The following is a 21,321-nucleotide window of genomic DNA, read 5'->3' as shown; positions in this document are numbered from 1 at the left end:
CGTGATGAGATTAGGCAAACTATTAGAATTTAACAACCAGTAAATGGAGGAGCGATTTCTGCATAGTGCTTCTTTAAAGATGCACTATGCAGAAATCGCTCTGCCATTACTTGGTTGCTAAAATTATAATTGTTTGCCTAATTTCAGTTTATGTAACAAAGTCATTGTGTAGAGAATCATTGTACCATCTACATCGCTGTGAAATATATGTTCCATAACCAAAAATATTGTATTTACAGCTGTTTGAAACTGGTGTACAAAACCGAAAGTAAAAGATGCAAAAACTAAACTAAAGATTTGGTCAGGTCTCCAAAGAAATGACATATTGTAGCTTTAAGTAACCTGTTTTATGTAACTATACCAAACATAACATATCATACTAATTTGGGGGTCTCGGATTTACGTTTACTATGTTACATCTCGTCTATCAGACCAGGCTGACAGAACACACACAAAATGCGCAAACGGTCCCAATATTACGGTAAAGATACGTCAATACCTGTAATTACGGTAAGGGTTTTCAGACCAAACTAGAGGCTGACCAAGCATCAGTCATCGCTAACTGTCTAAGCGAAGAAAATGAAGCTGCCGTGGCTCTTGATCCCTCTTCTAACTTTACAGTTTTGTGGAGTTGATTTCAGCGTGGCCGGATCAGGTAACAATAAAGATATGGAATATGTACATTTTTGCAGGTCTGTGCTGGACAAATTGCATGACCGAATTATTCTCAGGAGTTCCCATTCATTTTAGCTAGCTAGCCCAGTTAACGTTAGCTAACAAACTAAGTTAGCTTGCAAGTAGAACCAACTGGTTGCATGCGAAATATACGTTTTGGGCAGAAATCTTAATACAATATTGGATACAGAGTTTTCCCAAGGCACCCCTTTAAAGAAGGAATTTTATTTAACTGTGTGGCTCAAGTTGTTACTTTAGTTAAGGTTAGTTAATGTAATGCAACAGGTCTGTCAGAGTTGTAACGTTAGGGTTTGTATTATCTGACATTTAACCTTTCCAAGCCTGGTCTCATAGATTAGATTTAACATAGTAAATGTAAATCTGACATACTAAATTAGTAAAATACAGTATGTTACGTTTGGTATGGTTACATAAGACAGAAGGTCACTTAAAGTAAAAAGGAAAGGAGTGTGGTATTTGCGTGTTCGAATCTATTCATGGTCAATTTTAGCTAATTAATTAGCAACTTTGCAACTACTTTTTTAGCTACTTTGTAACTACTTAAAATGTTAGCTGACACTAACTCTTAACCGTAACTCTAACCTCTAGCTGAAGTTATCCACCTAGCTAATGTTAGCTACCTAGGTCATGTTAGCAACAACTAATTGGAATACGTAACATATCATATGAATTGCAATTCGTAACATTCGTAACATATCATACGAAATGGAGTGTCTCAGAAATATGTACAGAAAAATAGTAAATGCTCTGAGACCAGGTTTCCTTTCCTGACCTCAGTCTCTTCTAAATACTAGTGTGCAGCTTTCTTATCCCATATGTACAACCCAATGCAGTGTAAGTATCCTTTGCCACGGGCTTTCAGTGTGTAAGCAATCATGCATACTGATCTGTATTTCAGTAGTCCAGGAAGTGCATGCTCTTTGCCTAACAAGCTCTGTTTTATTAGGTAATGGTGGCAGGTGGCAGATATACCTTGAAAAGATCACCAAAGCCACACAACTTTACAAGCCTTGCAGCCCATACAACTGCAGTTGCCATCTCAGGTAATACATGCAGGAGAACCGATGTTGCTCCCTATGAGAACGGTATTGCTATACAAAAGGGCTTCAGCTTTTTAACAAAAAGCCGTTGGTTGCCTTTTTAGAGCAGATCCTTCATTCTCTCTCGATTGTCCTCAATCCATCCAGTGTCTTGAATGATGACCTACGACCCTTCAGAGAGGGAGTGTCTGAGGAGCTCATGGCGGACACGCTTCGTCGTGGTGTGGGCACCCATTACCAAATCATTAATGGTAAACTGTATCGGGAACAGAACTGTATGTTCCCAGCCAGGTGAGGAAACAAAACATTACAATTAGTCTGTGAAATACATCTGAGTTTGTGTGTGTGCAAGTGTTTCTCATCAAGCTTAGAAATCAGACCCTGGTTTTGTATGATAAATGTGGTCCATTAATTAGTGGTCGATCATTTAGTAACATTTGTTATCTTTAGGCCTATATCAGTAGCGAGCTAGTTAATATGATAGTCATCATGTCTCAGCTGTCTGTCTCTCTGATTGGTTTAGGTGTAGTGGGGTGGAGCACTTCATCCTGCAGGTGATTGACAAGTTGCCAGACGTGGAGATGGTGGTGAACGTGCGGGACTACCCTCAGGTGCCAGGCTGGGTGCAGCCTATCCTGCCTGTCCTGTCTTTCAGTAAGGTCAGCTCTGCAACCATGCATGTCCTCATCACACACACACAAAAGTGTTGCTTGTTTATGTTATTTTAGACATGTTTTTACTTTTGTAAATGTATATATATTTGTTGGAAGTAGTGAAAGATAGTTGTCCAATGTGATGGCATTTGTGTGTGTAAAATGAAAGTGTTGTGTGCATTTAGACTGCTGACTACCAGGACATCATGTATCCTGCCTGGACGTTTTGGGAGGGGGGCCCGGCAGTATGGCCCATATATCCCACTGGACTAGGACGATGGGACCTCATGAGGGATGACCTTAAAAAGTAGGTTTGACCTCCTTGTGGTGAAAGGAAACATTTGTATTTTATTTATACTACATGATCATTTTCCATGTTATTCACAATCACTCTATTTGTGTTAGATCGGCAGCACAGTGGCCCTGGAAGAGGAAAGAGTCCAGAGGATTCTTCAGAGGATCCAGGACGAGTCCTGAGAGAGACCCCCTTGTCCTTCTGTCCAGAGAGGCTCCAGACCTGGTGGATGCTGAGTACACAAAGAACCAGGCCTGGAAGTCTGAGAAGGTCCGTCTGGAACTACCAATGCAAATGTCCGTGTGACAGTGGCTTGAATGCCTTGAGAGCAGTGCTATGTTTTTCAACTGCAATATCAACAACTGTTCAATAGCCTCTTCTTTTTTTTTTTTTTATTAGGACACACTAGGGAGACCACCAGCTCAGGAGATTCCCCTGGTGGAGCACTGTCAATACAAGTAAGAACAAGATATTATGGTGGAATTGCATTGCGCTTGGTTTTGTGTTTACAATGTTTTACATCAAGTGCATAGATGTGGCTTCACTCTGACACTTTCCAGGTCAGCCTGGATAAAATTAGACTAATTTTAAAAAAAAAAAATGTTTGTAGCTTCAGAGATTTTTAGATTGACTGAGAGAACATGGACCTTGTTTTCATGAGTTGAGAGGGAAACTTCCATTACCTGTTTCAAAGGTCTGTTAATTAACCCTGGTTATTTATTCTTAAACCTTCAGCTATGGAATAAAACACTACAGGTGTGCATTGTCAGCATCAGTTACGTTTGCAGGGCTCCAAATCATAAACTCACCATTGTGGCCACACCTTTTGCAGACTACCAAGGATAGGGTAACTTTTTCCTTACCCTGTACACACAGTGTGATTTCCACCACAATTCCTACCTCATCATCTGACCTCTAACCCCTCAGGTACCTGTTCAACTTCCGGGGCGTGGCGGCCAGCTTCCGCCTCAAGCACCTGTTCCTGTGTGGCTCTCTGGTCTTCCATGTAGGGGAGGAGTGGCTGGAGTTCTTCTATCCCCAGCTGCTGCCCTGGGTACACTACATCCCTGTCAAACAGGACCTCTCTGACCTCAGGTGACCTGTCTGGCTTGGCTGTGTATCATAACTGTTCAACTGTTAACCTGCTCCATGGGTAGTAAAGTGGAATATGTGGTTTGTCTAATGTCTGAATGTTCTCTGTTATATCTATAGTGATGTCCCCCTTTTCTGTCTTTCCAGGGAACTGCTACAGTTTGTGAAAGAAAACGATGACATCGCTCAAGAGATTGCCGTTAGGTAACAAGCTGGGTTGTGAACTAGAAAAAATGGCTTTAGACTGGTTACATTACCTGTCTGATTTCTCACAGCTTGTACAGTATCATGCTAAATAATCAGACTATTGATATTGTTGACTTATGTTAGTTGACCAACCTCTGCCTCCAGGGGTCAGCGGTTCATCCTGGACCACCTGAGGATGGAGGATGTGTCGTGTTACTGGGAGAGACTCCTCACTGAGTTCAGTGGGCTGCTCAAGTACAAACTCCAGAGGAAGACTAACTACAATGAGGTCATCCACAAGCATGGGAGGACAGAACTGTGACCGAGCCATGGGGGGGGGGTTGTCACTGTATGGACTATATGAAGGCCGCTCCAGTCAATAGATAGCGGAAGATCACACTGCTAATTAATGTCCCTAATGCTGGTCTTAGAATTAGGAATTGCTGGTCTTCACATTTATGCTGTGGTCTCCCCATAGATTCTTCATAGGGTTAGATGTAATGGAGTACCCTTTTAAAGTAGTGTGTTATAGAAGATTTAGGAGATGAAAAATGCTATAAGAAGAAAGCAGCTATTTGGGATTGAAATGACCATTGGGATTAGCACACAGAAAGAGTAGGATACTGTATATATTGGTTCTCACACAGTTTACAGTTTGTATTTAGCAGACCTGGGTTCAAATACTGTTTAGGGTATTATAATTACTTTCAAATGTATTGGAAGTAATTATTTAGATATTTTTTATTTGAAAAGACAAGTATTGGAATGTATTTGGAAATACTCAAATACAATCTCATGCATTTAGCCCAGGCATTAAATTTTTTGATGTTGAAATTAGTATTTGAAAGGGAAAGGGGATATATAGTCAGTTGTACAACTGAATGCATTCAACTGAAATGTGTTTAATGCATTTAACCCAACCTCTCTGAAAATACAGTACTTTCAAATAATTCCAATAAAAGTAGTTGATTCGGGCCACATTTTTGGAAAATACTGTATTTTCTCTGTATTTACGTAACAAATGATCAAATACACATGTATTTGAACCCAGGCCTGGTATTTAGTCTTTCCATGCTCAATATCAGCGACTTTATGCCTCGAAAGGAACTTAGGGTAGAGGATTTATAAAGAGCTTGATAGCGTTTGCTATTAGGCGAAATCAGTTCTCTCACCTCATGCTGAAATTATGTGAAAAATCAATGAAATTGGTTGATTCTGGGAAATTACACCTAAAAGTCCATTTTCCATCTGCTTTCCCTTACTGCCCTCTAGTGTGTGACCGAAGCCCTGTATGCTGCTCAGGAGTTGATACTTACATCTTCCATTTTATTTCCAGTGGTCCATTCAACTACAAACACAACCAAAACACTCCTCACCTCAGAGTGTTGCCTCTGTTTAAGAAGAACAATACACTACCATTGCCATATACTGTAGAGCTACGATGTAGCTTGAAACACTACATATTAAGCATTAAATAACTACACTCAACACCAAGTGCCAATAGAACGTGATTCATTAATGTAGAATGACATGTCAAACCCACTGTCACTACACTACTTTACTTGGACCTGCCTTGGAAAAGATGAGTATGAGCCACAATGGTACTGAAATTTTGAATATTTTCAAGTATTCCCATTGTAGAATGAATGTGTTAGTTCTCTGATTCTACAGCTGTGGCATACATGTATGTATGGTACTTTGCACTGTGTATTGTCTTGACCAAAGAGTACGAGGTGCAATGCCAAACTATGTTCAGCTTGTGTTCAAAACATATGATGTGATCTTCATGCTTAGTCAGAGTATCGTATGCACAGAGATTGTACTATCATGGGCAGGTTGATTCACCTGCAGAATTGGTGGAATAGTTTTGGTTTATCTGTTGGGCTTTAATTATTAGTAATTGATGCTATTTTTTGGCTTGAAACACAATGACTATGATATGATGCAATAACAGCCTTTTGTCAATGTTTTGTTTCCTTACATTTTACATTTTTATATCGAATGTATCATTTTTAACTCCGTAATAAACCATTCAAATCTCAAGTAAATTCACAATGGTCTCCAATGAATGTGTATGTTTGGTCCTCCACCTGAAGGGGGTGCTCTCCAACCAAATTGGTTTAATTTACTAGCTAGCAGTTCAGGGGTGTACCGGTGGAAATCAGAAGCAGGTAGGAAAGACAAACTACAAGGACATTTCAGAATAAATTGGTAAATACTCAGTAAACAACTTAACCGTTCAAACGTAGTCTGCGATATAACTATGCTTAGCTACGTTAGACAAATAATAGGCTGTGCTTCACAAAGCACGGAACTGCTGAATAAGTTCTCATTCACAGCTAACGTTAGCTAGCATGATGAATCCCCTTAGCTCTTTGCGTCTTCGCATGGAACAAGATGCTTTGAGTACGTGAAGTTATGGTAAAGACATGTACCGTCTTTGGTAACCGTGTCACCTCACCTGCTCCACTTGAATGCAAACGTAACATATCTATTGTCGTTCATACGATAGCTACGTAAGTGGTCATCTTTACCTTGGGTGTTGTTGACCTATATGTCATAACAGCTGATTGTAGCTAGCCTGATAATTTCCAGCCGGTGTAGACCGTATTTATCAATGTTCTAGCAATGTTAAAGTTAATGTACAGTAGGTATTCTATTGTACACACTAATGACTATGTAATGTCAGATGCGGTATTAAAACAGCTGTTGCACTGTTTGTGTTTTGTCCATTTTCTCTCGATTCCTCTGCCCAAGGGGCATTTATTTAGCAGAAGGATTAGCTGTAACATAAGTGTAACATCCTAGCTCCTGGCCATGTGTTCTCAGATCCAGCTCCCATTGCTGGTGAAGCGTTCATGATGCATCCTCCTGAACGGCCTGGTGCGTCCCCAGCCCCATGTCAGCAGGCAGCCTCTGCCCCCCAGGGCACCCTCTGCACCAGACCACTGGGGGATCTCCTCCAGCTAGCCATGCCCTCCCTGGGCCGCCTCCTCCCCAGGGTCCATGCAGCTGACAGTGTGGCGCCTGCCCCGGTACAGATCCCCTCCCCCCTGCCCAGCCTCGTGGGCAAGCCAGAGTTCCCAGACACTGGATGGGACCGCATTAAGGATCTCTTCGACAGGGAGTAAGTTATGACCATGACACCTCTTCTATTGTCTGTGGCTTAGCTGAGTAAACCCATCACCATCAGGGAGCGCTCTCCATTGCCTACCTGTGCAGCAGATGAGTTTTCTAGCCTGCACTTAGTTTAGAAGGTTCCAGTTAGTTTAGAAGGTTCCAGACTTCTAGTGTAGCATTGCCATCACTTGCCTTACAGGGCTTCATACATTGGCTGCTCTGTTTGATTTTAAAGCTTGTTTATACACCCCTTCCCTGTGCTCCCAGTGAAATGCAGAAGTATCCTGAGGAGCTCTCCAGCGTGGTGAAGAGTACCTTAGCTGCCGCCTTGGCCGGCATGATCTACGGAGGGCTGCCCGCCGCCCGGCATGCCAGGGAGAGGTACATCCAGCTCCACCAGGCTGAGATATACCACAGCCGGGTGGAAGCTGTGGTGAGTGTCTGCGGTTGTGAATTAACAGCAGGCCATTACATACAGTGGGGAGAACAAGTATTTGATACACTGCTGATTTTGCAGGTTTTCCTACTTACAAAGCATGTAGAGGTCTGTAATTTTTTATCATAGGTACACTTCAACTGTGAGAGACGGAATCTAAAACAAATATCCAGAAAATCACATTGTATGATTAAGTAATTCATTTGCATATTATTGCATGACATAAGTATTTGATACATCAGAAAAGCAAAACTTAATATTTGGTACAGAAACCTTTGTTTGCAATTACAGAGATCACACGTTTCCTGTAGTTCTTGACCAGGTTTGCACACACTGCAGCAGGGATTTTGGCCCACTCTTCCATACAGACCTTCTCCAGATCCTTCAGGTTTCGGTGCTGTCGCTGGGCAATACGGACTTTCAGCTCCTTCTAAAGATTTTCTATTGGGTTCAGGTCTGGAGACAGGCTAGGCCACTCCAGGACCTTGAGATGCTTCTTACGGAGCCACTCCTTAGTTGCCCTGGCTGTGTGTTTCGGGTTGTTGTCATACTGGAAGACCCAGCCACGACCCATCTTCAATGCCCTTACTGAGGGAAGGAGGTTGTTGGCCAAGCTCTTGCGATACATGGCCCCATTCATCCTCCCCTCAATACGGTGCAGTCGTCCTGTCCCCTTTGCAGAGAATGATGTTTCCACCTCCATGCTTCACGGTTGGGATGATGTTCTTGGGGTTGTACTCATCCTTCTTCTTCCTCCTAACACGGCGAGTGGAGTTTAGACCAAAAAGCTCTATTTTTGTCTCATCAGACCACATGATCTTCTCCCATTCCTCCTCTGGATCATCTAGATGGTCATTGGCAAACTTCAGTCGAGCCTGGACATGCGCTGGCTTGAGCAGGGGGACCTTGCGTGCACTGCAGAATTTTAATCCATGACGGCGTAGTGTGTTACTAATGGTTTTCTTTAAGACTGTGGTCTCAGCTCTCTTTCAGGTCATTGACCTTGTCCTGCCGTGTAGTTCTGGGCTGATCCCTCACCTTCCTCATGATCATTGAGGCCCCACGAGGTGAGATCTTGCATGGAGCCCCAGACCGAGGGTGATTGACCGTCATCTTGAACTTCTTCCATTTTCTAATAATTGTGCCAACAGTTGTTGCCTTCTCATCAAGCTGCTTGCCTATTGTCCTGTAGCCCATCCCAGCCTTGTGCAGGTCTACAATTTTATTCCTTATGTCCTTACACATCTCTCTGGTCTTGGCCATTGTGGAGAGGTTGGAGTCTGTTTGATTGAGTATGTGGACAGGTGTCTTTTATACAGGTAATGAGTTCAAACAGGTGCAGTTAATACAGGTAATGAGTGGAGAACAGGAGGGCTTCTTAAAGAAAAACTAACAGGTCTGTGAGAGCTGGAATTCTTACTGGTTGGTAGGTGATCAAATACTTATGTCATGCAATAAAATGCTAATTAATTACTTAAAAATCATACAATGTGATTTTCTGGATTTTTGTTTTAGATTCCGTCTCTCACAGTTGAAGTGTACCTATAATAAAAATTACAGACCTCTATATGCTTTGTAAGTAGGAAAACCTGCAAAATCGGCAGTGTATCAAATACATGATGTCATAAGGTGAACGCACCAATTTGTAAGTCGCTCTGGATAAGAGCGTCTGCTAAATGACTTAAATGTAAATGTAAATACTTGTTCTCCCCACTGTACATGCAATATGATGTCAGTGCTTTTGTATACATTTTCCCAAGTGCAGCAAAAGCACATTGTCTGTCTGTCAATAAATAAATAAATGTTTGTCTTGTGTTGATGGAGGCTTTGTGTTGTCGTTGTTCTTCCCCAGCGTTCTGCCCATAACGCAGCCATCCGGGGCTTTGTGAGGTATGGCTGGAGGTGGAGCTGGAGAGTGGCAGCCTTTGTCACATTATTCAAGTAAACAATGTCTACATGACTATTCAGTATGGGACTCTTTCCTCTGTGGCCACTATATTAGTTTGTTCTCCTGTGTTGAGTGACATTAGTTGATTATCTCGCTCTCTCTGTGTGTGTGTGTGTTCTGTCAGCACTGTGAGCACAGGCCTGTCTGTGTACAGAGATAAGTATACCCTCAGCCACTACGCAGCAGCAGGAGGTGAGTTACTTCAACACCCAAATGGAGAGGATACCTCAATGTATTATACACACCCACACTTATTCAACTACTTCACAGTAATCATTTGTAAGACATATACAGTGCCTAAGGAAAGTATTCAGACCCCTTGACTTTTTCCACATTTTAAGTTACAGCCTTATTCTAAAGAGTATTACTTTTTTTTTTCTCCACACAATAACCCATAATGACAAAGCGAAAACAGAAATTTCACATTTACATAAGTATTCAGACCCTTTACTCAGTACTTTGTTGAAGCACTTTTGGCAGCAATTACAGCCTTGAGCCTTCTTGGGTATGATGCTACAAACTTGGCACACCTGTATTTGGGGAGTTTCTCCCATTTCTCTCTGCAGATCCTCTCAAGCTCTGTCAGGTTGGATGGGGAGCGTCACTGCACAGCTATTTTCAGGTCTCTCCAGAGATGTTTGATCGGGTTCAAGTCCAGGCCACTCGGACATTCAGAGACTTGTCCCAAAGCCACTCCTGCGTTGTCTTGGCTGTGTGTTTAGGGTTGTTGTCCTGTTGGAAGTTGAACCTTGTTGTCCTGTTGGCAGTTGAACCTTTGCCCCAGTCCGAGGTCCTGAGCGTTCTGGAGCAGGTTTTCATCAAGGATCTCTCTGTACTTTGCTCCATTCATCTTTGCCTCGATCCTGACTTGTCTCCCAGTCCCTGCCGCTGAAAAACATCCCCACAGCATGATGCTCACAAACTCCAAATGGGCTGTCATGTGCCTTTAACCGAGGAGTGGCTTCCATCTGGCCACTCTACCATAAAGGCCTGAATGCTGCAGAGATGGTTGTCCTTCTGGAAGGTTCTCCCATCTCCACAGAGGAACTATGGAGCTCTGTCAAAGTGACCATTGGGTTCTTGATCACCTCCCTGACCAAGGCGCTTCTCCCCCGATTGCTCAGTTTGGCCAGGCGGCCAGCTCTAGGAAGAGTCTTGGTGGTTCCAAACTTCTTCCATTTAAGAATGATGGAGGCCACTGTGTTCTTGGGGACCTTCAATGCTGAAGAAATGTTTTGGTACCCTTTCCCAGAACTGTGCCTCGACACAATCCTGTCTTGGGGCTCTACGGACATTTTTTTTTGACCTCATGGCTGGGTTTTTGCACGGTCAACTGTGGGACCTTATATAGACAGGCGTGTGCCTTTACAAATCACAATCCTGTCTCTGAGCTCTACGGAATTAAAATTGATTGAATATATTTTTTTTGTCCCCCATTTTAGAAATTTCAGCTAATTTGTTGAAAATGAAAAACATCTCATTTACATACATATTCACACCCCGTTGCTATGACACTTCAAATTGAGCTCAGGTGCATCCTATTTCCTTTGATCATCCTTGAGATGTTATTACAACTTGATTGGAGTCCACCTGTGGCCAATTCAATTGTTTGGACATGATTTAGAAACACACCTGTCTATATAAGGTCCCACAGTTGACGGTGCTTGTCAGAGCAGAATCTATACCATGAAGTCCAAGGAACTGTCTGTAGATCTCCGAGAGAGAATTGTGATCAGGCCTATATCTGGGGAAGGGTATAAAACCATTTCTAGAGTGTTGAAAATGTCCAAGAGCACAGTGGTCTCCATTGGGAAATCTGGGTTTTATGGGAGAGTGGCCAGACGGAAGGCACTCGTGAGAAGAAGTCAGATGAAAGCATGCTTGGAGTTGGCAGAAGGCCATGTGAAAGACTGAGCATAAGGCAAAATATTATGTGGTCTGATGAGACAGGAAATTAACTATTTGACCTGAATGCAAAACGTTATATCTGGAGAAAACCAGGCACAGCTCATCACCCATCTAGGGACTTGGGAGACTGGTAAGGCTAGAGGGAACAATGAATGGAGACCTACCTGCAAATCCTGCTTCAATGCAAACAACCTTAGACTGGGGCAAAGATTTACGTTCCAACAGGACAATGACCCCAAGCATACAGCCAAAGCAACGCTGGAATAGCTTCAGAACAAGACTGAAAGTCCTTGAGTGGCCCAGACTTGAATCCCATTGAAAATCTGTGGAAATACACCGCCGCTCCCCATCTCACTTAGCTTGAAAACATCTGCAAGGAAGAATGGGAGAAAATTCCCAAATTCAGATGTACAAAGCTGATACAGACATACCCAACGCGACTCATAGCTGTAATCGCCACTAATGGTGTTTCTACAAAGTATTGGCTCAAGGGTGTAAATACTTATGTAAATTAGTCATTTCAGTATTTAATTTAATACATTTGCTAATTTCTAAAAACATATTTTCACTTTGTCATTATGGGGCATTGTGTGTAGATGGGTGAGAGATTTTATTTTATTTGGAATTCAGGCTGTAACACAACAAAATGTTGAATAAGTCAAGGGGTATGAATACTTTCTGAGGGCACAGTAAGTGTGATTATTGTAAATGTGTGTGTATGACATTCCTGCCTGTGTGGGTTTGAGCAGCTGTGACAGGAGGCCTATTCAGGCTGAACCTGGGTCTCGGGGGACTGGTGGCAGGCACGGCCATAGGAGCAACCATGGGGTGAGATATGAGGGTTTTAAGTGGCAAAATAACGGGCTAGTTTTGAACAAAGTGGTTACCTGGACTAATAGTGTTGACAGTGGGGAAGAGGTATGAGGAGTAGTTTGAGGGAGCCAGATAGTCTGGGCTTGCCCTGCAGTATGGTACAATATGAACTATGAAGCCTGAAGGATGTCAGAAGTATGTCTCTGGCTGCCAGCTGCGCCCCCTCCCTGCAACCCCTCTGCTTCCCAGCTGCACCCTTTCCTCCTCTCCCAACCCTCCAGCCCCCCTCCCTCCCCCTAGCCATGCGTTGGATGCCAGAGGGACTCATGTGCGTTGCAGAGGGCTGTGTTTTGGGCAGTAGAGCAGGGACAGAGGCCAAGGCAGCAGCTGCCCATCTATTTTTACCACCCCATTGTTACGCCATCTTTTCATCTCTATCCAGCTCCCTCTATCGCTGCTGCACTAGTCCCTTCTGTCCTCTCCTCTTCACCTGTCTTCTCCCTCCTTTTCCTCTCCTGTCTGTCTTCCCCCTTCCATGTCTGTCACATAGTCTTTGATTTGTATGTATATCTAATGTGTCAGTGAAGGTTTTTAGAGTAGTAATGGACTGGGTGTATGTGATCCAACATTCAAGCCATGTTGCTGTGTCTCCAGAGCGAAGCAGAGCGCTGTCCATGTCTGCCTCAGTGCCCAGCCACCTGGACCGTGTGTTTGATGTGTGCAAACAGCCCCGGGTGCACCCACAGCCTCAGCCAGGTGCAGGGGAGTGGGGAGGGAGAAATGAAAGCAGGCAGCTAATCAGATAACACATCACGCTCCAAATGTCTGCCCCTACCTCCCTCATAGTCCTGACACATGGACGAGGTGATAGGGGCGGGCCGAGTTACTAAGTGAGTGACAGCCACCACAGCTCTTCATGCTAACCTATGTTTAGGGGGGTTGGAATGAGAGCTGTAGTCGATAACGGGAACCTGGATAGATGAAACCCTGATTGATACTCAGGAGTGAAACAATTAAATGCTCAGAGAGGCAGCAACATGGCGTCCAGCTCTGAAGTTGGCCAAACTCTCTGTATTGTATAACAGTCTGAGGGTTATTGAGAGTACGTGACGGCCACAGTGACATAATTTAATGTGACGCAGAACATTGACATGTTGGAATGAAGGTGATGTCAGCTCGGCTCATGTCATCTCTTGTCAGGGTGCCGGCAGGAGCTCTGATCATCGCCATGCAGGGATTGGCGGGAGAAACGGTCCGGGAGAGGAGGAGGAGGGAGCGCAGAGAGCTGTATGAACTAAAACTGGCAGAATGGTACATTCCATGGGCATCAAAACACACACACACACTTTTGATTTTTACTCCTAGTATTCACTCACTTTTTCCTACACCCTCAAGGAGTGCCCGTTTGCAGTTGACAGATGACCTGATTGGTGATTTGAGCAGCAGTGGGCGGATCCAGGATGTAGACCAGGACATACAGAAGATCCAGGAGCTGCTCAGTTTACCACGGAACGAGGGCGTGGCCCAGGACTCTGACAGCCATTGACAGCAGCTGAAATACTCTAACTGATACCAATCATAGCAATCCTCACAGACAGACAATGGTGGGTGAGACTTTCCTCACCTCTGAGGACATACTGTTTTCTTTTGATGTCGACTACTCTATTCTATGTTCTGTTCAATACAAAAGAGGACCTACTTATTTGCTCAACAAAATATGTATTGATGCTGAATTATGATTTATACTGTAAATGTGATTACTTTGTCTGGAACTTTTAAATGATTTCCAACATATTTAATATAAATGGCAATAATGACACAGTATCTTCAAGTCTGAAATTCACTGAATTAGTCATGACGTGTGCAAAGTACATGAGGCTGAGAGCCAGTGGGTTTGAAGAACTCTGAGGAAAAGCACTACATTTTAGTCATTTAGCAGACGCTCTTACCCAGAGCAACTTACAGGAGCAATTAGGGTGTCTTGCTCAAGCGCACATCAGATTTTTCACTTAGTCAACTCGGGATTCAAACTAGTGACCTTTCGGTTACTGTCCCAACGCTCTGAACCGCTAGGCTGCCTGCTGCCCAGTGTGTAGGTTAAGACACAGTCACATTGCCATTATGTTCAGATAATTGATCAAGCAACCGACTGCTAGGCAATTCCATGGTAATGATGCTGAGACTTCGATTTTTCACTTTAAAATGTATGCCAAACAAAAACCAATGATTGTAAAGTTAAACCATAAAACTCTTATGCACAAGGACGACTTTTAACAATTTCCATTGAACATTTTACAAAAACATTTATTTGAAGAACAGTGCAAATGCAAACGGTTTGTGCTGTTTGTGCCATCCTTCTGTTACCAAACTTTGCATCTGCACTGTTCAAGTAAATGCGTTTTTGTAAAAAATATATAAACATTTAGAATTGAAGAATCGGAGTCTCAGCATTCTGTTACCATGGAATTGACCTGCTTTGTTATTTCTTAATGACAGTGGGGCGTGTGTCTAGAAACATGAAAATTGAATTACAATCGGTGTGTTTCCATGTCTGTTTGTAGGCCTGTAATGTTGGCCCCTGGGCTTGTCAGCAGCAACTAGGTCAAACAGCCTCTGCCCCTGCTGTAAACAAGATGTGGCACACTAACAGCTGGGGCTCGGAACGCGACTCAGATTGACAACAAATAGCCAGGAGATTGGAAAGAGAGACAAGTCGTTAGTTAACAACACAGCTAACATTCTAATTCTACTTTAAAGGTTTGGTCAGTGATGATCGGTTACAGCCATGTGGTTTAGTGTGTCATTAAGTTATGATTGTGTAATTCAATTCAGTAATCATCTGAATGAATTACATTTCATGTCCTATCAGAGGGAGTCTGCTCAGATCAACAAGTGACGTAAGTGTTATTATGCAAATTCGTTTTTGTTCAAATGTAATGCAATAGTGTCTCCTTTTGTTCCAGGGAGCTATTACTAAAGAAATGCATTCCTCTTCACCTCCCAGCTGAAGGATAGCCTACAGTTAAAATGTAAATAATTTGATTAGAATGGCATTAGGAATGTATGGAATTTATTTTCAGGGCACTGGGCGGCATGTTTTAGACAAAACAATGACAGGCTTTTAAAACATACAGTTGAAGTCGGAAGTTTACATACACTTAGGTTGGAGTCATTAAAACTGTTTTTTCAACCACTCCACAAATTTCTTGTCAACATACTATAGTTTTGGCAAGTCGGTTAGGACATCTACTTTGTGCATGACACAAGTCATTTTTCCAACAATTGTTTACAGAGAGATTATTTCACTTACAATTCACTGTATCACAATTCCAGTGGGTCAAAAGTTTACATACACTAAGTTGACTGTGCCTTTAAACAGCTTTGAAAATTCCAGAAAATTATGTCATGGCTTTAGAAGCTTCTGATAGGGTAAAATGAAAATAAATCAGCCAAGACCGCAGAAAAACAATTGTAGACCTCCACAAGTCTGGTTCATCCTTGGGAGAAATTTCCAAACGCCTGAAGGTACCATGTTCATCTGTACAAACAATAGTACTCAAGTTTAAACACCATGGGACCACGCAGCCGTCATACCGCTCAGGAAGGAGACGTGTTCTGTTTCCTAGAGATTAATGTACTTTGGTGCGAAAAGTGCAAATCAATCCCAGAACAACAGCAAAGGACCTTGTAAAGATGCTGGGGGAAACAGGTACAAAAGTATCTATATCCACAGTAAAACGAGACCTACTTACTTTTTGGAGAAATGTCCTCTGGTCTGATGAAACAAAAATAGACCATAATGACCATCGTTATGTTTGGAGGAAAAAGGGGGAGGCTTGCAAGCCAAAGAACACCATCCCAACCGTGAAGCGTGGGGGTGCTTTGCTGCAGGAGGGACTGGTGCACTTCACAAAATAGGTGGCATCATGAGGTAGGAAAATTGTGGATAGTTTGAAGCAACATCTCAAGACATCAGTTAAGAAGTTAAAGCTTGGTCGCAAATGGGTCTTCCAAATGGACAATGACACCAAGCATACTTCAAAAGTTGTGGCAAAATGGCTTCAGAACAACAACGTCAAGATATTAGAGTGGCCATCACAAAGCCCTGACTTCAATCCTATAGAAAATTTGTGGGCGGAACTGAAAAAGCATGTGGAGAAAGGAGCCCTACAAACCTGACTCAGTTACACCAGCTCTGTCAGGAGGAATGGGACAAAATTCACCCAACTTATTGTGGGAAGCTTGTGAAATATCAGAAATTGTGAGAAACTGAGTTTAAATGTATTTGGCTATGGTGTATGTAAACTTCTGACTTCAACTGTATTTTACTGCTGCAAAATATTTTGCTGCTGTACATTGCATAGATAGTATAACATCTCTTCGCCTACAGTGTGTGTGTATGTAAAGCTGTCAAAGCTAATGGGATTTCCGTACAGGCCCACTGCACCCGAAATAACATTAGAAAGGTAGGTGTCTTTTGAAAAGCAACCTCAAGAGTTTACGTGAGAAATGCAAATGAAAACCGACCAATTTGGTGCAGTTGACAACCTCACCACCACTGTCAGTTACTTGCCTCACTGCATCAGTGTTGACCTCACCATGTGTCCGCTAACAACGTTGGGTTACGGATGTAGCCTTGGTTCTCCGAGTAGTCTGTCGCCAAGCGATTTATGGGAACTTCTTCTCGCGATGTGATTGAGATGCTTAATATCAAAGATGTTTAAGTGATAATGCCGGCTTCGGGGACATTCTCACTTGTATACTAACATATTCAAATAATGATAAACATTTTCATTAAAAACGTCCAATTTATTCGTACTATTTCATCCTTCCACAAGATATAGTCCCAACACAAATCTAGGGTTGCTAGAGACGCGACCCAGTCGTTCGTTCTTTTTGTTCTGTATGTATAGACGCAACCCAGTCGTTTGTTCTAAATGTTCCATTGCCATACTGACTGGCAACGGTATTATCCCTTGCTCGCTAGCTAGCCGACTACGGCTAGTTCACAGTCACGTCAAAAGGTGTAGTCAGAATAACAGCAAAGTAGCTGAATTTTTTAAAGATGTTTTCTAGTTAAGATTTATTTGGATACATCCATAACAAATGAGTTTATGATGCCTGGCAGAACAAATGTGTTCTCTTGTCATGACACTGTTCAGACAAAATACAGCCAATCCATAACATTCATTTGAGCTGATTTTAATAAATGAACACATGCATTCACTTTGTTATCCACCACAGCTGACTTAAGTGATAATGCCGAAGAAAACGGTGTTTGTTGGATATTGTAATGACCTGACTAGATCATAAATGAACAATTGTCCAGACAGAGCCTTGAGTTTGCGAATTGACGGTTTATTAAACCAACTTTACACAGGCTACTGTAGCACACGCCAAAAAGATGACAGATAACCCACAAGCCAATCGTGACCTTCTCTTGTGAAGCCCAGACGTAAGAGAGAGAACAAAAGCTGAACCTGGTCTTAACTTCCAATGCTCCACCCCCCTGCCCAACCCCCCTCCACACCACTCCGCCAACCACCAGGATGCCCGGCATCAGAACATTCCAGGCATTCCCGTGATTGGCAGATAGCAGGTTGATTGACATGTCGGACCCCGCGAACACCGGGTACTGGTCAGTACAACACAACCACCTCCTAGAGGTGTAGTCCGCACAGAACCTCAGCTTGCCCCTTCTTCGGAACCATGACGACTGGCGCCGCCCAGGGGCTGTCTGAGGGCTCAATGAAGTCTGCCCGCTGCATCTCCAACACAGCCTTGTCTGCCGCCTCCTGGCGTGCCAGCGGGATACGGCGGGGACGCATCTTGATTGGTCGAGCATCACCTGTGTCGATCTCATGCTGCACCAGATGAGTCTGACCCACCTCTTCCTCACTCAACGCAAAGCTGTCTCTGAATTCAAACAGCAACTGCCACAACCGTTCCTGCTGCTCGGGGTCAAGACCAACACAGTTCCTCCCCCATATCTCCCTCACTGCAGACAGTGTCCTCTCCTCTCCCATCTGGGGTAGCTGGGCTGGGGGGGTGCGGCCCGGGCTCACAGAGGGCTGTGTCATGGAGGTAGCTGGGGGAATGTAACACACCGCCGTAGGTGACAGGGGGACTGGGGAAAAGTCACACACAGCTGTGGGGGAGGGGCCGCAGCCATGAGTCTCTGCTGCTTTAACTGTTGGAGTAAAAGATTTGTTGGGTTGAGTGAATGTGACATGAGGGGGGGCCATGGTGACTTCCGTCCCTCCCTGGAAGCTCAGTGTGCCCCTATTTAGGTCTAACTGGCAGCCTGTGCTCCTAAGAAAGTCCAACCCCAGGATACAAGGGTCCTGCACAGCCGCCACCCACACAGGATGACGCACAGTCCTGCCCCCTACTGTCAGAGTCATTATTCCCTTCCCTTTCATGGGTGCCAGCTCACCTGTGACTGTGCGGAGCTGCACAGTTGTAGGCTCACACTGAGTCCAACCTGGCACAATATCTGGCCTCACCAGGGTTACTGTGGACCCAGTGTCCACCAGGGCGGAGCAGGGCACCCCCTCCACAGTGACAGGGACATGACAAAAGTCCCCAACACAGGTCCGGCCCACCACAACAACAGGCTCCATCCGCTTGCCCTCGTCTGCTTCTGGGGGAAGTGGAGCCTTGCTTCCCCGTCTGTGCCGGTGGGCTCCTCCTGAAGATGATGGTGGTTGGGATAGAAAGCCAGGGGTCCGCACTACCCGGTCTATGCGGACCCCGAGCCGTTTCCCTGAGCTCTGGGGGACATGGGGCAATCTCGGCGCAGATGGCCTGGCTGGCCACAACCCCAGCAGACCCTGGGACCAGGGCGTGTGTTTCGTTCCGCCTGTAGCGACACAGCACGAATGAGTTTTGTCATTTCGGCCACCCAAGCAGGCTTTTCCGGCTCCGGGCTGCTCTGCCCCCCCAGCTCGCACAGAGGGTGTGTCTCCCTGCACCCCCACCAAAGCCCCAGCTGAAGCCCCAGCCCACACCAGCTCCCTCTCCAAAGCCATCTCCAAGGCTGTCTGCAATGACTCAGGATGAGCCAGCTGGGTCTGTATGCGCAGCTCCGTAGGAGAGAGCGCCTGTATGAACTGGTCCCGTGCTAGCTCGCTCTGCACGGAGGGGGGCATGTGAGCATATGCCCGCCGAGAGAGGCTCTAAATGTCATTAGCTAGCACCCGTAGAGGCTCTCCAGGCTGCCTGCGTCTATTACTCAGTTCGGAGCGCAGTAGCCCGGGCTGTACACACTGTCCATAGCGCCTCCTCAGTGCTCCCACTAAAGCACCATAATCATGCCTGTCCTCGGGGCTAATCAATATCAAACAGGCCAGAGCTTCATCCGTGAGGCATAAAGCCAACTGCAGTGCCCTTTCTTCATCCGACCACCCCCTACCACCCCCATTGCTTGCCCGAGATGGCATAGCAGTTCAGACGTCTTTTGTCCTCGTCTTGTCGTGTATATATATATATTTACAACTTTTTTCACATACATTTTATTTTTATTTTCCATCAACTCATCTTCAATACACTCTCCTGCAACCTGCCTCACCAATTGATATGTATAAATACGTATTATTTACCTCAAATCTGCAATCCTCCAAGAAGCTAGCCAGAAACTCCAAGAAGCTAGCCAGAAGCTAGCCAGGAGCTAGCCAGAAGTTAATCAGAAGCTAGTTAGCTTCTTTACTGGCAACTCGTTAGTATTCAGCTAACCACGGTTTGTGGTCATCAGCTATCCTTTAACTCGAAAATCTATCGCCAGTTTTGTACGGCGCAGCGCGGCTCGGAACGGAACATACCGGACCGATTTTTCTCTCCATGTCCCTGGATTTCAACTGCTCTCTGGACATTCACTCCCGGATCTCACAGCTAGCTGGCTGCTATCCGTGTGTCTATCTGCTTTCGTCGATTCCGGAGCAAACATCAATTACTCCGGAGCTAGCCAGCTCCGTCAATCACTCCTGAGCTACGTCAATCACTCCTGGGCTGCAGTCACCTATCCGGACCCGTTTTACTGCCTACGCGGAGCCCCACCAGGCCTTCACAACTGGACTGCCGACGTTATCTACCCGAAGGAGATCCGGCTGGCTCCTCCGTCGCGACGTTACCTGAACGCCCATCTGCGGCCTGCTAACCGTTAGCTGTCTTACCGGCTGCTCTCAGAATAGACAATCGGACAATTTATTTATTTTTATTATGTTTCTTCTTGGGCCTCTATAACTATATCTATTGTTTTTTTGTTGTTGTTGTTGTGTGATTTGGACTAATCCCCTCTACAACACGGAACTCCACTAATCTACTGACGGAACGCAAGAGGTGGCTAACAACAGACCTCCATCCTATGCTAGCTTGCTACCGATGTCCTGGCTAGCTGTCTAAATCGCCGTGACCCCCAAACCAACCTCTCCACTCCCTGGACCCTTTTGATCACTCGACTAAGGATGCCTCTCCTTAATGTCAATATGTCTTGTCCATTGCTGTTCTGGTTAGTGTTTATTGGCTTATTTCACTGTAGAGCCTCTAGTCCTGCTCACTATACCTTATCCAACTTATTAGTTCCACCACCCACACATGCAATGACATCTCCTGGTTTCAACGATGTTTCTAGAGACAATATCTCTCTCTTCATCACTCAATACCTAGGTTTACCTCCACTGTATTCACATCCTACCATACCTTTGTCTGTACATTATACCTTGATGCTATTTTATCGCCCCCAGAAACCTCCTTTTACTCTCTGTTCCAGACGTTCTAGACGACCAATTCTTATTGCTTTTAGCCGTACCCTTATTCTTCTCCTCCTATGTTCCTCTGGCGATGTAGAGGTGAATCCAGGCCCTGCAGTGCCTAGCTCCACTCCTATTCCCCAGGCGCTCTCTTTTGATGACTTCTGTAACCGTAATAGCCTTGGTTTCATGCATGTTAACATTAGAAGCCTCCTCCCTAAGTTTGTTCTTTTCACTGCTTTAGCACACTCTGCCAACCCGGATGTTCTAGCTGTGTCTGAATCCTGGCTTAGGAAGACCACCAAAAATTCAGAAATTTTAATTCCAAACTACAACATTTTCAGACAAGATAGAACTGCCAAAGGGGCGGTGTTGCAATCTACTGCA

General features: G+C 44.4%; 2 protein-coding genes across 4 annotated transcripts; both read left to right on the top strand.

The window, feature by feature from the left end:
- The first annotated feature begins 531 nt into the window (after window positions 1-531).
- On the top strand, window positions 532-6,017 carry poglut1 (protein O-glucosyltransferase 1). The gene is made up of 10 exons (XM_029660474.2): window positions 532-655; window positions 1,643-1,739; window positions 1,884-2,027; window positions 2,260-2,395; window positions 2,575-2,696; window positions 2,795-2,954; window positions 3,084-3,142; window positions 3,612-3,779; window positions 3,924-3,980; window positions 4,128-6,017. Exons 1-10 carry the CDS (start codon window positions 580-582, stop codon window positions 4,282-4,284), a joined length of 1,176 nt encoding a protein of 391 aa, XP_029516334.1. The 5' UTR covers window positions 532-579; the 3' UTR covers window positions 4,285-6,017.
- LOC115129774 (complex I assembly factor TIMMDC1, mitochondrial) lies at window positions 6,002-14,011 on the top strand. 3 transcript variants are annotated; one of them, XM_029660475.2, is made up of 8 exons: window positions 6,002-6,133; window positions 6,792-7,089; window positions 7,350-7,515; window positions 9,371-9,459; window positions 9,591-9,658; window positions 12,124-12,202; window positions 13,388-13,498; window positions 13,583-14,011. In XM_029660475.2, exons 1-8 carry the CDS (start codon window positions 6,031-6,033, stop codon window positions 13,731-13,733), a joined length of 1,065 nt encoding a protein of 354 aa, XP_029516335.1. In that variant the 5' UTR covers window positions 6,002-6,030; the 3' UTR covers window positions 13,734-14,011. The 3 variants fall into 3 exon arrangements, with proteins under 3 accessions (XP_029516335.1, XP_029516338.1, XP_029516339.1); XM_029660478.2 differs by having other exon boundaries at window positions 6,069-6,173; XM_029660479.2 differs by lacking the exon at window positions 6,002-6,133 and adding an exon at window positions 6,221-6,478.
- The last annotated feature ends 7,310 nt before the right edge of the window (window positions 14,012-21,321 follow it).

The sequence above is a fragment of the Oncorhynchus nerka genome, linkage group LG5 (assembly GCF_034236695.1).
Source record: "Oncorhynchus nerka isolate Pitt River linkage group LG5, Oner_Uvic_2.0, whole genome shotgun sequence".
In the NCBI taxonomy this organism is placed as follows: Eukaryota; Metazoa; Chordata; class Actinopteri; order Salmoniformes; family Salmonidae; genus Oncorhynchus; species Oncorhynchus nerka.
The sequence above is the reverse complement of the archived record's forward strand: the minus strand, read 5'-3'. Positions and strand labels throughout refer to the sequence as shown.

Coding starts and splice junctions, on each gene's coding strand:
- poglut1 (XM_029660474.2), top strand. CDS start 580: ATGAAGCTGCCGTGGCTCTTGATCCCTCTTCTAACTTTACAGTTTTGT. Junction 3,143..3,611: donor GTGGAGCACTGTCAATACAA/GTAAGAACAAGA, acceptor CTAACCCCTCAG/GTACCTGTTCAACTTCCGGG. Junction 3,780..3,923: donor CAGGACCTCTCTGACCTCAG/GTGACCTGTCTG, acceptor CTGTCTTTCCAG/GGAACTGCTACAGTTTGTGA.
- LOC115129774 (XM_029660475.2), top strand. CDS start 6,031: ATGTGTATGTTTGGTCCTCCACCTGAAGGGGGTGCTCTCCAACCAAAT. Junction 7,516..9,370: donor ACAGCCGGGTGGAAGCTGTG/GTGAGTGTCTGC, acceptor GTTCTTCCCCAG/CGTTCTGCCCATAACGCAGC. Junction 9,460..9,590: donor GCCTTTGTCACATTATTCAA/GTAAACAATGTC, acceptor GTGTTCTGTCAG/CACTGTGAGCACAGGCCTGT.